General features: G+C 42.0%; 1 protein-coding gene across 3 annotated transcripts in view; it reads left to right on the top strand.

The window, feature by feature from the left end:
• Positions 1-17060, top strand: part of PHKA2 (phosphorylase kinase regulatory subunit alpha 2) — a 66073-nt gene that overhangs the window by 33465 nt on the left and 15548 nt on the right. For all 3 annotated transcript variants that reach the window (XM_036270245.1, XM_036270246.1, XM_036270247.1), the window contains 9 exons: positions 1357-1452; positions 4686-4793; positions 5707-5785; positions 7125-7259; positions 7940-8049; positions 9189-9333; positions 9596-9674; positions 12949-13130; positions 13905-14081. In XM_036270245.1, the coding sequence (XP_036126138.1) occupies positions 1357-1452; positions 4686-4793; positions 5707-5785; positions 7125-7259; positions 7940-8049; positions 9189-9333; positions 9596-9674; positions 12949-13130; positions 13905-14081 (1111 nt within the window). The remainder of the gene's footprint in view (positions 1-1356; positions 1453-4685; positions 4794-5706; positions 5786-7124; positions 7260-7939; positions 8050-9188; positions 9334-9595; positions 9675-12948; positions 13131-13904; positions 14082-17060) is intronic.

The following is a 17060-nucleotide window of genomic DNA, read 5'->3' on the forward strand; positions in this document are numbered from 1 at the left end:
TGATTGGTGTTTCAGGCTTCTAAGGATATATTCCTAGAAGTAGAATCACTGGGTCAAATGGCAGATCAATTTTTAATTTTTTGAGGAAACACCATAGTGTTTTCCATAGTGGCTGCACCAGTCTGCATTCCCACCAGCAGTGTACTAGAGTCCCCTTTTCTCCACACCCTTGCCAACACTTGTTGTTTGATGTTTTTTTAATGGCAGCCATTCTGACAGGTGTGAGGTGATACCTCATAGTCGTTTGAATTTGCATCTGATGATTAGTGATGTTGAGCATTTCTTCATATGTCTCTTGGCCATTTGTGTGTCCTGTTTGGAGACGTGTCTATTTATGTCCTCTGCCCATTTTTTAATTGGATTCTTTGTCTTCCTTTTGTCGAGTTGTATGAGCACTCTATATATTTTAGAAGGACAGGTTTCTTTAGCATTTGCTGCGGTGCATACTTTGGTGAGTAGAGCAGACCTGTCTTCTTGAAGCTTATGTACATGACTGACAAACTCAATGCTTTGCCATTTTTTAAAACTGTGCAGATCTGCCATTTTTTTTAAACCTGTTGAATCACATGTTCTGGGGTGGGATGAACAATCTAGTATTTATTTTAATTTTTGAAAGCTGCCTCTGCTCAGGAATGCCGGGGGCTGCAGAAGCGACAGCAAGCTTAAAATGTTATTGTTCCCTGTTGGTCATTCTTACTTTTATGCTTTAGTGATTAACTTGGGTCTTATGTTTTCTGTTTTTATCCCAGAACTGAAAGATCTCAAATGCATTGAGTTGGAATTTTAATTGTGAACAAGCTTGATAATAATCAGAAACACACAAACAAAAAAACTACAGAGACAAAAAAGACTATGCTTAGTACCTTATTTTCCAGGTCAAGACAAAATTTAAATATGTGAGAAGTTAAGAGTGAAATCTTTTAAATCTTTTTTCAAATTTTTGCTTTTCCCCCCCAATTTTTTCTTTTTCCTTTCTTTATTGTTGAAAGGAGTGAAATATTTAACTCATGAGTTAAAAACCAAACAGAGCCCTGGCCAGTTTGGCTCAGCGGTTGGAGCGTCGGCCTGCGGACCAGAGAATCCCGGGTTCGGTTCCTGCTAGGGGCATGTACCAAAAAAAAAAAAAAAAAAAAAGACCAAACAGAAAAGACCAGCTATATTTAGCTCCTCCTAACACTTGCTGTCAGCAAGACAGCCCCTTCTCTACTCCTTGAGTAGAAGGTATTTGTGCATTTCTTGGCTCTGTGTCCTATTTCTAATCTGTTTGTTGCCAAGAGAACTGTTTTTCTGTGTTGCACTGCCATTACAGCATTAAGGACCCCTCTTTCACACCATGGGGGATGGGCTATTTTCCAGGTCCAAGAATACCGAGAGGCCCTGGAGGGAATATTAATCAGGGGCAAGAATGGGATCCACCTGGTGCCGGAACTCTATGCCATCCCACCTAACAAGGTAACCAGAATGAAGAGAATTGGTGCTTGGCCTTTTCAGATTTTCTCTTCTCCTCCCAGAACTAACACTACTTTTCCTTCAGGAGTAGTGGTTTGTAAAGCCTTCAGTGGTGTTCCTGTCTATCACAGGAGTTACGGTGTTGGGGTCATGCTCGGAAAGGGGTGCCCAAGTGAGGCATCAGTGGAGGACCTTCAGAGGCTACCTGTCCCTCACCTGAGCCCGAGGCCAAATGAGCCTTAAAATGCACAAAACACTGTTGGACACCATGCTGTCACACATATCCACAGAAGAAGAAACCAGACAGAATCTCCCCAGGGAGGAAGGAGAGATGTGGAGATAGTTGTGAATCTCTTCCATTGAGTCAAGCCATTCCAGAGCTAGAGCTCAAGTAATCACTTAGAAGACATTTTATATCAGGGAGAGAGAAATCGGCCAGTTCCAATAAGATGCCTAAAGATAGTTTTGTTCTATCCAGTTTCCTAAATTGGGCCATGATGGACCTATATATATATCTTGGTGGGAAGATTTCCCTATACGTGTCTCGTGTTTAGAAGAAAAGAATTCTTGATTCAAGGCTGTTTGTCCTTCAGATGTTCCTATTGCTTCAAAGCTTCTTTATCACATTTGCAGGAGGAAGAGACTTCAGGGAGCAGGTCTTTCCCCTAGTTGACAGGGCCTGCAGGAGACTGTACCCCAGCAGATGCTGGCATACCACAGCTTGGATTTAGGGGTTCTGTGGTTGAATCAGGCCCACAAATACATGGTCAGGGGACTGGTGGGGCCTCTGAAATTCTGTGTCTCTGCCCAGAGAGGCTATAAAACTATTAGGGCTCAGACAGCACTGGGCTCCACCTGGATCAGATCCCAGGGTCAGGGCCTCCTGACAACCCCACACTACCTCCTAATGGGTGGTGCATTTCCAGGTGATGGAGAGTTCCTCACTATACAGATCAGGCCATGGAGTGTACAAGGGCTCTTTCTAAGTGTGAGAGACATAGACATCCTGCAAATTATTCATTTTGCTGTGTGTGGTATTATGTGTTGGTGGGGAGAGGCTGATGGTGGGGGCTGGGTAGTTATTGTCCAGTAACTACGTGTTCAACCTGCCCCCTTTCCAGTACTGAGGCATTTGGCAGAACAAAATTAGTAATGGGAGGTTATTTGGAACCTGGAAGTAGAAATGACTTTAGGGATATTTTACCTGTTTTATGGTAGAGAATAACCATTCATCTGTGTTCTAATAAAAGGCACATTTTCCTGACTGTAGTGAATGCTGGATGTTATAACCCATATTTTTCTTTCTGATGAACAGTGCTGGCTATATGTCGTAAAAATTTACTCTGCAACTTTCTCTCTTTTAAACTCCACACTGACCTTTGAGTTTCTACTTGCCGTGACAACATCCTCCTTTATGTAGAGGGTTTATATGCAATCAAGGCACCAATTTTGAACATTATTTTATGTTGATCACAGTTTGTGTTCGCTGTCTCCAGATGACAACTGGGACGGTTCACCCATTACATCAGTGACATGTAGAAACCACTATAGACAAGGCCACGCAGACCCATATGGCACCTTTGTGCAAATTAGAAAAAGGGCCTCATCCTTGGAGTGGCCATAGCCCCAGGCAAGGCGGCATCCAGCCTGGATTTCAGACCTCATTAGTTTCCTCAGCCAGACATGCTTGTGCAAAGCACCATCGTCCGTTGGACAGTTTGAGACTAATGCAAATGTGCCCAGCAGATGCCTATCAAGCAGCTCCTCTGGGCCAGGCACCAGGCTAGATATAGAGGGTCCTGGGGCACAAAAGGGTTATAACACCAGCTCTGCCTTTGTGAGCTTACAGGCTAGTAGGGGTCGGAAGAGCTAGTCCAGCGATGGAGGGTAGACACAAGAGTGGAGATGGCAAAGGCATGGTGCATTGTAAGGACTGTGGTGGAGAAAGGGGGAGGGGCGCAGCCACTGGGAGGCAGGAGCCAGCCCATGGGTGGCAGGAGGGTAGAGCCAGGCTGTCTGTGATCTGGACACCTTGTCTGCCTTCTGTTCTTTGCATGGACTATTTCTCATTCTATATCTTTGCAGTCTTCCTGGGCACTACTTACGTTTTAAGAGCTTTAACAATCTGATTGTAAAAGTAATCCTGCACACTGCAAAATATCCAGGATTCTGTCAAAAGAAGTAACTATCTATCTCTAATCTTACTACCCAACGATAACAACTGTGACATTTTGGAGAATCTCCTGCCACACTATTATCCTATTTGATTATTTGATTACTGGTGATGTTTAATTATGTTTAGTTTACGAGTTTAAGATTTTCTTAATGTTTAGTACTATAGCAAATTTTTAAAAATTTACTAAATATATTAATAACATCACTGATTGATCCACAAATAGAAAATGACTCCCTTGTGTGGTGTGATTTTCTTCTTTGAAGAAGGATAAGTGTTTTCTATTTCATGATGTTTTCTGGAGGAAAAAAGTGGTCACTGACATTATCCCTAACCAACGTCGTAATGACTAAAAACCCAAAAGTCTGCATGGAGTTGACTACAGAGAAAGTTGTAGACTAACTTCTACAATGCAGAGCCAGCACTGTCCTCCAGAACAAGAACTGTAGCTTATTTCGATGAGACAGAAGCCCCCCAAATGGATTCAGCTTTTTGAACCCCTGATGGAAAATTTGTGATCTAATAGTACATTTGTTTTTTCCTCAGTGAATAGTGCCACCTTCTGGTAATCTTCTTGTGTAAGCATACAGAGTTTATGAACCACTAGGAATAGGAAGATGGAAGAAACCTGACTTAGCATCCAGCGATGCACTGCCATGGCAGAAGGCTGATGTTTTAGATCATTGTACCTGTAACACAGCCAGATGTAAGCATGAGCTGTGACACTTCTTGTTGCCTGGAGCTGTGCTCAAAGAAGGCTGGCCAGACTTCCAGTGCCTGTCTTTCTACCTTTTGCTGTCAGCGTGCTTGTGAGCAGAGCACTGGCCTGGAACCAGGCCTGGATTTTAGTTGCGCCTCTGCTGCTTTTATGTATGACCCACCCTCCCCGCTGCCCACACAAAGGTTTAGCCTCCTTGGCCTCCCAATGCCGGCTCTCACACAGAATTGGCTTGGAGGAGTGAATGAGGAGCATTTTGTAAATCCTCTGTGCTCCCCAGTGTATGGTGACATTGGCTGTTTTATCCTCTGACATTCTGACTTTAGGATTTTCTCTCTTTGCCAGGTAGATGAAGAGTACAAGAATCCTCACACGGTGGACAGAGTTCCTTTGGGGAAGCTGCCCCATCTGTGGGGTCAGTCCTTGTACATCCTCAGCTCACTCTTGGCAGAGGTAGGGGGCTTGGGGGCTTCACAGATGGGAAACTGGAAGAGCACAGGGGCTCTCTACCCAATGTGGCTGTGAGTGACTTTGGCATCATCCTGGCTTTAAAGTCAGCTGCTCTGGAAGTATTATTGCCATTGTTCTTTTGTTGTTGTTGTTAATGCTCACCCGAGGATATTTTTTCATTGATTTTTAGATAGAGTGGAAGGGACAGAGGGGACAGAGGGAGAGAGAGAGAGAGACATCGATGTGAGAGAGAGATATGGATTGGTTGCCTCCTGCGTGACCCTGACCAGGGCTGGGGATTGAACCTGAATCCAGGCATGTGCCCTTGACCAGAATCAAACCCATGATCCTTCAGTCTATGGGCGGATGCTCTTAACCTGCTAAGCCAAACCACCAGGGCAGCCATTGTTCTTTTTTTTTCCTCACCCAAGGATAGAGGATATTTTTTCATATCTTCAGATAGAGTGGGAGGGAGAGAGAAAGAGAAAGAAACATCTGTGTGAGAGAGAGACACATCAGTTGGTTGCCTCCCTCACAACCCGACCAAGGCCAGGGACCAAATGGCAACCAAGTTACATGCCCTTGACCGGAATGGAACCCACGGCTCTTTGGTCCGCAAGCCAGCACTCTAACTGCTGAGCCAAACCAGCCAGGGCAAACCATTGTTCTTTGTACGCACACAAGATGGCAGCATATTTCACCAGCTAGCCCTGGAGAGCTAGGTGCTGAAAATGTAATACAATTGTCAGTGGCTATCCAAATGGTTTACTGTGTTTCAGAGAAAATAAGCAATGGACTTATAATATCTAAAGGATTAAATACTGAATATTTTGAGCCCCCAAATATTTCATTTCCAAATTTAGGTGAAATTTTAGTTAATCAGTATTTCATAGCATCAATGTTCCTTTTTTCCTAGGGATTCCTTGCCACTGGTGAAATTGACCCCTTAAATAGAAGATTTTCCACTTCTGTCAAACCTGATGTTGTAGTACAAGGTTTGTGAGCATGTTTACTATTTTTATTTAACTTTGTGACCCATATATTTCTTTGCTTGAATTTTTAAATTGAATTCATTGGGGTGACATTGGTTAATAAAATTATATAGGTTTCAGATGTACAATTCTATAACACATCATCTGTATATTGTACTGTGTTCACCACCCCAAGTCAAGTCTCCTTCTATCACCATTTATCCTCCTTTTACTCTCTTCTACCTCCCCCATTACTCTTTTCCTCTATAATCACCATACTGTTGTCTGTGTCTATGAGGTTTTTTTTTTCCTCTCCCTTATTCCTTTCCCCTTTTCACCTAGTCCCTCCAATCCTCCTCCCTTCTAGCAGCTGTCAGTCTGTTCTCTGTATCTATGAATCTGTCTCTATATTCTTTATTAGTTTATTTTGTTCATTAGATTCCACATATAAGTGAAATCATATGGTACTTGTTCTCTGACTGGTTTATTTCACTTAGCATAATACTCCCGGTCCATCCATGCTGTCACAAAAGGTAAGATCTCCTTCTTTTTTATGGCTGAGTAGTATTCCATTGTGTAATTGTACCACAGCTTTTTTAACCACTCATCTTTTGATGGGCACTTGGACTGCTTCCAGATTTTGGCTATTGTAAACAATGCTGCAATGAACATAGGGTGCATATATTCTTTCAAATCAGTGTTTTGGGTTTCTTTGGATATATTCCCATGGAACTGCCTTATGACCCAGCGATTCCACTTCAGGGAAAACCCATGTATTTTTAATGCAAATTGTTCCCTAATTTTTTTAATGTTTAAAAAGTGTGTACGTGTGTATACTTTGGCGTATATTATTTCATAACATCATAGTGGAACACATTACTCACATGTTTGTGGTGGTGCGGGTGGCATGTGCTAGCATGGGAGCTATGTCCTTTGAGAGCAAGGCACAGGTTTCTCCTGGTTCCCCCATGCAGAGCTGTTTCTATTCCTGACCACACATGAAAAGAACACAAGACAGATTTAGAATAAATGCAGATCCAGGGGAAGGCAAGACATCATGTGAAATGGGGTAATTTGACTTGGGATCTGTTGAAAACCATTCCTAGAGGTCTCTTAACAGACTGTCGTGTACATTGTAAATACTTGGTAAATATGCATCATGGTCTTGAGGGGAGGCAAGGCCAGAGAGAACCAAGAAGAGCAGCAGTACAAGTGCTGCCATTTTCAAAGCCACCCAGTGCGTGGAGAGCATGCTAATGTGTGTATCGTAGGCCAAAGAAGAGGTCAGTCCGTGATGCATATATCCATGTGAGGAGACAAGGGCCACAATGTAATGCAGATTGTGTGTTCTTCTTATTTGCAGTTACTGTTCTGGCAGAAAACAACCACATTAAAGACTTGTTGAGGAAGCATGGGATAGATGTCCAGAGTATTGCTGACATTCACCCAATCCGAGTCCAACCAGGCCGGATCCTCAGTCATATATACGCCAAGCTTGGTAGGTTTGGGGAAATGGGACATTTTTGGTGAGGAGGCATCTCGGTTGTAGGTTTTGAATTTTGGAAAAACTGTGATATGTATAAATTTGAAAGAATGGGGCAAAGCACTCAAGCAGGTGGTGTGACCACTTCCATGTGAAGAGGAATGGGCAAATAAGCAGGTTCTCCTCATGTCAGTTCAGTAGATGTCACCACAGGTTGGCCGTATGATTTGCCAGATTTGTTGTACAATATGCAGCTACCTTTGACAATTCATAATTGGAACAGTCATTTGTGTCTTGATAATGTTTCTAATTTTTGTCTGTAGTCTCAGAAAATGCTCATTTACCCATTAAAATAGGAGAGGGTTCTCTTTACTTTTTCTAAAATCTAACTTTATTTAGATTTTGTATGGTTCAATACTAAATAAATTAAAAGTAAATATTAATAAAATAATTTTAATAGTTTTATTCCATATAGATACTGAACCAGGTGCTGTTCATATACATGTATGCAAACGGGATGAGATTTGTTTTTAATTCATCTTTGTCCCATTAAAAGAAGGACAATGGTGTTAGAAAAAAACAAACCCCACCATGAGTTGTTTGACATAAAAATAAGTTCAGTCTTAGCTGAAGCCACTTGGATTAGATGTTACTGTATTTACTCTAACACCAATTTCTCTCTCTTTTACAAATAGGACGGAATAAGAATATGAAATTGAGCGGGCGACCATATCGGCACATTGGTGTCCTTGGAACATCTAAACTATATGTGATTAGGAACCAAATATTTACTTTCACACCCCAGGTGAGAAGAGCAGGCCAGTAGCAAAACAACGAGCATCTTTTCATTAAGCTCTCTTTTCTGGCTGGTGAACTACTTTGAATGTGGCAGAATGTGCATGTGTATGTTCAAATAGAGACATGTGAGATGATATTACCCTAGTGCAATTCTTTACCTATGGTAGATGCTCAATTAATGTGGCTTGAATCGAATTGAGTGAGTCGTCACTTCTAGTCATGAGTAGTAGTGAAATTCACACCACTTTACGAATTTGCTGATATCACTGCACTCAGCCCCTGTGCCACTAATCACGAGTCCCTCACCCTTGCTTATGTTGTCATCAGACCCTCTGTGTAACACATAACCAGTCTGATTTTCAGGCCCCAGACTCTCAATGGGATCCTGTATATACTGATTATGGAACTTTCATTCAGAGTTAATCTTTCCAAAGGAAACTAGCCCTCTGGAACCCAAACCAAATGTTTTCTATCCATTTGGGCAGCTAGAAATATCAACTATGGTGCCACTGTGTCAACATGGGAAGTAGTTCCCCCACTACCTAGGCACATAGTCAGTCAGGGGTCAGTAGCCCCAAGTTGCTCTGTTTCACCCTAACCCTCACTGCTCACTTAAATCTTGTGAGTTATTTCCTTTTGTAAGAAATTCCAGACCAGAGCATGGGCTGAGCATGGACTAGTCCAGAGGCTAGAAGAACAATTTGATTTTCATTGACATCAGGCCATAGTGCCTTTAGTTCACATTAACCAGGCCATCAATCAGGTAAGCACAGTCTCCACATCTTGGCTTTTCTCAGTGCTTTTCACTTGGAAAGCACCTCCGAGCCCAGCAGCCCTGGAGGAGTCAGAATTAAGGAGTTATTGATTTCCTTTCGGAGACAGCGGTGCTGGGCCAGGTGCTTATATCCTCATCTGAGGAGTTGTAAATAGATCTAGCTGTGCACCTTTCCCTTCCACGGCTCCTAGGCAGACAACAGGTCGATTTGTCTGATTGTGAGGAGAGCCCCGTGATGGGCGGATTACAACCAGGATTGAGCTGCTTCTCTGATAACATAGCACAGGGATTAGTGCTGCTGTGAATGACAGCTGGGGTTGTGTTGAGGGAAATGAAGGACAGCCTCTTACTTGGCCTGTGCTGATTTGCAGTTCACTGACCAGCATCACTTCTACCTGGCCCTGGACAATGAGATGATTGTGGAGATGCTAAGAATTGAGTTGGCCTACCTGTGCACCTGCTGGCGGATGACAGGCAGACCCACGCTCACCTTTCCAATCACCCACACCATGCTCAGTAAGTCTATGAACTTGATCTGCCTGACTCATATCCCACTGTTGGTTGAGACCCTTTTTACAATGTTTAAAATGGCTGTCGTGGACAGAGCTAAGTATTGAAGGGCGCTCTCAGCAGTTCAGTTTCTTAACTCCGTAATCTTCTCTGACAGAGGTATTTTAATTAGGTTGTCTTCATGAAAACATTTCAGTGTATGCCCTTTCCCCCCTCAAAAAAGTAGTCCTAGATGAAGTGAACTAATTCATCTTTTTTTTTCCCTTAGCAAATGATGGCTCAGACATTCATCCTGCAGTTCTTTCTACAATTAGAAAACTAGAGGATGGCTATTTTGGAGGAGCTAGGTAATATATTTTTAAAAAATTAAAGTAACATTGACCTTTCTGAAAGTCTTTTGCTGCCCTTCTCCCATTTTCCTTGCCAATTGCTGAACATAGAAGCATGGTGCCTTAGATAAGAAGGAAGTTAAAACTTACTTAATCCAGTGACCCATGTGCAACTGGAGTCATCTCTAATGCAGCATTTGGCAGGTGTTCGTGAAGATTTTGTGGGCACCAGGAGGCCTGGGGCATAGAGAGGTAAACATATCAATTTCTCTGAAGTAGCATTCCTGGAAAGCACATATGGAATGCTGTGCCTGTTTCTAGGAAAAGGCATGGATGAAAACACCCAGTGTCAGATCTAGCAGGTACTCAATAAATGTTCCTTGAATTACTTGAGTATGCTATCTCCTTAAGAGTAATTCACAGGCCCCGGCTGATTTGGCTCAGCGGTCAGAGTGTTGGCCTGCGGTCCAGAGAGACCCGGGTTTGGTTCCCGCTACGGGCATGTACCTCGGTTGCAGTTTGTCCCCGGCCCTGATTGGGTCGTGCAGGTGGCAGCCACTCGATGTGTCCCTTTCACGTCGATGTTTCTCTCTCTCTCTCTTCCTCCTGCTCTATCTGAACAAAAAATGAAAAAATGTCCTCGGATGAGGATAAAAAATAAATAAATAAGTAAATAAGTAAGTAAGTAAGTAAATAAATAAATAAATAAATAAATAAAAGAGTAATTCACAGAACTTTTCAAATTTCTTAGTGGCCCTCAGAGCAGAGCACGTGAATGGGCCTGTGTAAACCATTGTTCTCTTATTCTCAGTGGAATGATACCCATTCCTTTTCAGGTCCGACAGATGCTCCCAGGTATTATGGGTAAGCATTTGGTATGAGGGGCTCACCTCCCAGAAAAGCCCCTTTAGTTTGTATACCCTCTGGCTGTCACAAGGCAGAGGTTTTCTCTGTAGCATCTATCCCTGATCTCTGAATTCCCTGGGATATGCCTATAGGGCCCCAGGAGAACCTCACTGTGAAGCCAGCCCCTAGTGAGGTGTGACCTTTCCCGGGCTCAGAAAGGCTTCCATTTGGTCCCTAATGGAATGCCAGTTGCTAAATTTGGTTAAGCCTTGAAATCAGCCCTTCTTCTCATATCCTCCCACACTCGGAACCCTGCTGCCACAGTAGTATTATAAAAATGGCAGTAAAATGCACATAACATAACATTTACCATCTTAACCGTTTTAAAGTATGCAGTTCAGTAATGTTAAGTACATTCACATTGTTGTGCAACCAATCTCTAGAACTCTTTCATCTTGCGAAACTGACCTCTGTACCCATTAAACAACTCTCCATTTTCCCCTGCCTTCAGCCCCTGGGAACCACCATTCTACTTTCAGCCTCTAGGTATCTCATGTAAGTGGACTCATCCAGTATTGTCTTTGTGTGACTAGCTCATTTCACATAGCCTTATGTCTTCAGGGTTGAGTCACTGTATTTCTAAGTGCTGGAGTTGGCACCTCTGCTCACAGAGCTTGCTGCGAGTTTTGCTGTAGACTTAAAGTGACCCTCACTCTGAGCTTCTCCTGGCCCCTCTCAGGAGTGTCAGTGAAACCATCCCTAGCATTTTTCCATATACTTTTCTAGTGCTAGTGCCATAGCTGCAGTTGGCACCCACATTTTTACATTTTACCTCCAGTTTGACTGAGTTACCACCTGGTGTATGGCACTATACTGAGAGAAAATACCATACGCCCATAATGAACTGTTTTCACAAAATAAACTCATTAATTGAAATATAATCAAGTCAAGTAGACACTGTCTGCTGTTAATTGAGCACTTGCAATGTGTTCTTTGTTGCTTTGTATGCATTATCACATTTAGTTTTCACTTTGCCACGTGGGCTGTATTCCCGCTTTATGGAGAAGGAGCTGTTGCCTCAGAGAGCCAGTGCACAAGACAAATAGGTGCAGAAGCTCTGTGTGAACGCAGAAACCAGGCTCTAACCCCATGTGGAGCTGGCTGAGGGCTTACAGGAGTCAGGAGAGCCTCCCGTTTACAGAGTACAGCAATGATTCAGAGAAACGGGGAATGAAACAAGAATGCCCAGGCTCCATCTTTCCTACTGAGTTCTTGATAGTTACAATTGAATCTCATTTTGCCTTTTCCTTTATGTGTGAGGGTCTTTAAAAAGCTGAACTCACCTTAGATGCCGGTCTCTACCACAGGGTCCCAACTAGGATAACTTGTTATCAAATTACTGCCTTTCCACCTTTGACCTGACTCCTTTCAACAGACAGAGGGAAACTTTCCATTGTCTTTTCCTGGCTCCACCTCATCTGCCCTGTTCCCCAGCCTCGGGGCAAAACTATCACCAGTTTTGACCCCAGGGCTCTAGGGGGGAAAGTTATTACTTCACGAAGGGAAGGCTTTTCTTGCCCTCAGGCCATGTTTATGATGTAGTCAGTCCACTTGCCCATTGAAGCTTAAGCACCTATGAATTCATTTACGTTGCTGCTTTAATTTACTCCTTAAAAGGTTCTCTCAGCCATTTCAACTAGGTCATAATCTGATGCTGGTAGGTTCAAGACATCTATTTTCTACCTCCAGTTCTAAGTACACATAATAGGCTTTTTTTCTGTAGGGTGGACATCCCACTACTCCCTGAACCTGGGGGTGGACCTGCCAGACTTGGAGGCTACTGCCCTTGCAGCAGGACCCCACACTGCCAAACCCAGCTCCCAATTTTCAGTGGAACTTTGCTAGCCTGGTAATATACTAGGGCCACTCTGAGCATCTGCTCTGGTTTGGGGATGGCCCACACATCACATTCCTTCTAGACAGAACTTGGGCTCTGAGACATGCCTCCCTTTGCCTGTGTGACCCTGTGGCGTAGTAGGGACTCAGATGATGGCACAAGTGCACCCAGAGAATCATCGCTTGTGGTTTTGTTCTGGTCCAGCCATTTTAGGGTAAAAACCTCCTATAAAGGTTGGTTCTTGTTAAAAGTGGTTCGCCCAATAGGTTTTGTAAAACTTTGGTTGGTTCAGTAAAATAGATTTCTGTTTGTGTTGGGTTTGGGAGTAAGAAATCAGTGTGATTCATTTTGGCTGTTAATATGCTGTGTGCTTCCACTTTATACCTGCTATTGAATTTTCATTTTCATTTCTTGGCTGACTACTGCAGAGTGGCATATTTACTGATACTGGCAGAAGCACCACCTGGTTGTTGAAAAGTCTTTCCATGATTTATTAGTGGAAGTTTGTTCATGTGCACCTATAATTCTAACATAGTGTCTCCTTGGCAGAGTAAAATTAGGGAACCTTTCGGAATTTCTTACCACGTCTTTCTACACGTATCTGACTTTCCTGGATCCAGACTGCGATGAGAAGTTGTTTGATGATGATGATGCCAGCGAAGGGAGCTTCAGTCCTGATAGTGATTCACATTTGGGAGGATATTTGGAAGAGACCAGCAGTCGAGGTATAGGTAAGAATGCCTTTGCAAGTAGTTCAAGGAATTTATTGAAACGTTAGCATTGTGGTAAATAAAATTGCCCTAAAACACAAGCACAGAAAATGACTGGTAATCAACATAGTAAAAGAGGCTTTGGAAACTTGTAGGCATTAAAATTAATAAAATGCCACTAACCTGCAAAGGTAGGGTTTTTTAAATGGAGAGGGACAGAGAGTTTCAGGAATAAGGGCTTTTCACAAAATATATTCTAAACACAGAAACACAGGGCTTGAATTTTCAAAGGAATGGTGGAATGACCTAGGTTGGGTTGGATAAGAGTGCTGAAATCCTATGTTTATAACATTTTTCAAACTGAATAGGATTTAGGGTTGAAGTGACCTGTTTTTTACTTTGGGATAGTGCTTGGGATTGATGCTGGGGGTTCCTTAATGCTTAGCTCACTCATGACAAATGAAAACAAAAAAGATCAGATGTCAGCTGCTGGCCCTCAGGTTGTCTTATATATTCAATTCATGTTGGGATGCTGTGATATGAACACTATCTTGACCTGTATTTTCTTTTCCTAGGATGAAGTTTTTCCAAACAGTAGCTTGATAAACACATACATTATCTGTGTAAATCTCTTTACTCTCCAGGGGTGGGGTGGGGTTGCAAATATCTATTTCATAGTGTTGTCTTCAACTAAATTTACTCAGGGCTGCGTGCTACGCATAATTGCTATTATGTCTTTAGAATATTCCGGTAGCTTGTTTTCATTGTCTTTTTTGCTTGCCTGTACAATTACAGAAAGCCAGGACAAACTGGACCAGTATATCAACCACCTCCTGCAAAGCACATCCTTAAAGTGCTACCTGCCCCCTCTTCGTAAGAAGACTTCAGAAGACAGCCATGTTTTCAGTGCCATCCACTCCACTCGGGATATACTTTCCGTGATGGCAAAAGCAAAGGGTTTGGAAATGCCATGTATGTTATTAACTCTTTTCTGCCTGTTAAAATAACTTTTTTCTCAAAGTAATTCATGAGCATAATTTCAAACACAAAGAATCCAAAAAGACAACAAACTACAGATGTTTCCTGCCTCACCCTTCCCCTCCCCACTGCCCCCAGTCCTTAAAGGAAACCACATTCAACTTGCAGTTGTTTCTTCTGGCATTTACATATCTCCGAATTCCTAAACTAATGTGTGTATATTGCTGTCTTTCGATGCATCGATTTTATTCAGAATCTGTTGCCTTTCTCTTATGGGATGAGGATGTAGCTGTCTTACATGTAGCCCTCTGCTTCACTTTCCCTAACCTGCTGATGTAGTTATATTAAAGCTAAGTTAAATTAGTTCTTACTCCTTATATTATTGTATGTATGTAAATATCATTCCCAACTGAGCATTATAGTATACTACTATGAATATATTATCATTTTTATTTTTTTTCTAAAGCTAATACTTGCCTTATCTTTTAATTTGCTTTGCTTCATTTTTACACCTTCCAATAGCCTCTCAATACAAATTTCCACCAGGTCAGTCATATCTAACAATGTCTGTTTCCCTCTATTTTTTAGAATTCACAAATCTCCTTCTGTCTGGCTGATTGAATTTTAAGCCTGTTGCATACCTGTAATCTTTACTGTAATCCCTGGAATCTCCTTCGATTATCTCTTCAGTTGGGTTCCCTGTTTCCTGAATCTGGCATTTTTATTTTATTTTTTTTTGGTACCTGCCCCTAGCGAGAACCGAACCCAGGACTCTTTGGTCCCAGGTCGATGCTCCAACCGCTGAGCCAAACTGGCCAGGGCATCTGGCATGTTTTTCTTTCTCCATTTATTTCTTTGGTGGAGCACATTCTAGAATAGTTCCAGTAAGGTTTTTTTTTTAATGATATAATGGAAGCAGGTATGATAATGACAACCCTCAACTTGTTTGTTTCTAAAGTTCACTGCCCCTTTGACATGGTTGCCCTCCATGTCCAGGATATAGATTTGACCCTGGGATCTCTGTTCACCATCATCTGGAGAGTTTCTTGAGAATTCTTTGTGTCCTGTGTTGGCTTTCCTATTTTCTGTATCTCAACTTTTCCTTTCTTAGCTTACTCTCTTATTTTGGTGGGGGACATCCAGTAGTTTCCCAAGAAACAGTGCATGGTGGGCGAAATTGTTGAAATTTCACAAGTCTGAAAATATCTACAAATACTCTATATCCATTTGAGAGCTTGTCTGGATATAGAATTCTAGATTGAAAATAAATTTTTTTCAGAACTTTGAAAGCATCATTTTATTGTCTTCTAATATCAGTGTTGCTTTGGAGAAACCTACACTCATTCTGATGTTTGATCCTTCAAATATAAATTGTTTCTCTCTTTCAAAAATTTTAGCATCTTCTCTGCTCCCAGATTCTAAAATTTCAGTGATGTGCCTTGATCTGGGTATATTTTCCTCCATGGTGTTGGGCACTCATTGGACATTTTCAATTTGAAAATTTATGTTTTTCAGTCCTATGAAGTTTTTCTGAAGACTTTCTTGACTCATTTCCTTCCTTACATTTTCTCTCTTTCTGAAAGAAAGAGTCTCTCTTTCTAGCACTCTATGATTTCAGTGTTGACCTCTTAGAGAGGTCTTTATTGTTTTTCTTCTGTCTTCCATTTCTTTGTCTTTTGCTCTGTTCTGAGAGCTGTTGCTTCAACTTTTTGTTCCACCTTCTCAACTGAGTTTTCTCACTTTTGCTATCATGTTTTAAACTTTTGTTCTCTGAATTGCACCCATTCTTGTTTCATGCATACAATATAATTTATTATTACTCTAAGAATGTTAATGGCAGGGTTTGGGGGTTTGTTTGTTTTTTATATTTTCTTCTCCCTAAATGGTTTCCATTTCCTCCAAGTCAGTCTTTTCTGTTTGTTTTTGTTTCTGTCTTCCACATTAGAGTCTTTCCTTCAGTGCAGGGTGCTCCTTGGTTATTTGCTCATGCTTGAGAATCTCAAAGTGTGTAGGTGGGGCCTGTTGGGTTTATGGGTATAGGCTGGGCAGATTTTCCAGAGATACTCTGTCTTCCTCTTTGACAGGTAAGGATCTGGTCCTTATTCCCCCTAAAGAATATACCCAGGCCTTCAGACATGCCTATCAGCCCCCACTCCAGAAACCCTTCCTTTTACCCTTCCCAAAAAGGCCCTCTATTCTTCTGTCAAGGGGAAGGGGGAAGAAGGCAGTTGCCAAGCTATGTGAAGTTAAGGAAGGCATCTAGAGAGTTCACTGTTTCTCATACAGCAATTCCCTTGTCTTCCTTATTCTGGACCACCCTCTCTGGACAGCCCCCTTGCCCCAGCTCCAGAGGTACATAATGCACCAAGCTCCTGAGACTTCTGAGGATTCTCTGATGTAAATCTGACTGGTTCTTTGTTTTCCCCACTGCAGACTTGGGGTTTGGTTGCCTTGTATTGGCCTAATTAATTATCTTTCAAACATCAGCTTTCCCATTTCTGAAATGTTACTATTATATACTCTCCTGCTTTTCCCTGTTCTTGAGGACTTTTTTTTAAAACATTTTTCTCTTTAGTGTTAGTTGGGGTTTGAGAGGAAGTAAAATGCACTAGTGTAACCTGAAAGTCTATAAATACCTTTTAAATATGTCTTATCTTTACCTTGAAAACTTCCTATTTTCCCAAGATGATATGAGATAGCCTGGAAGACACAGATGGCTTTAATGAATAAATATTGATAATGATAACATCCAAAGGCGGCTAAAAACCAGAAGCCCCAACGCCTGGCAGTTGCAAAATGAATTGCATATTGGATAGGAAGCCCAGACTCCTTGATTATGAGGCCAGTGGCCTTGGACAAATGGTCTACCCACTCTGATTCTCAGTTTTTTCATCTGAAAGGAAAGGAAGTTGGGCTTAATCACTTTTAAGGCTCACTCCAGTCTTAGGATGCTATGTAATTCTTCCCTGAATT

This window comes from Molossus molossus, unplaced genomic scaffold, assembly GCF_014108415.1.
Source record: "Molossus molossus isolate mMolMol1 unplaced genomic scaffold, mMolMol1.p scaffold_m16_p_2, whole genome shotgun sequence".
NCBI classification, from domain to species: Eukaryota; Metazoa; Chordata; class Mammalia; order Chiroptera; family Molossidae; genus Molossus; species Molossus molossus.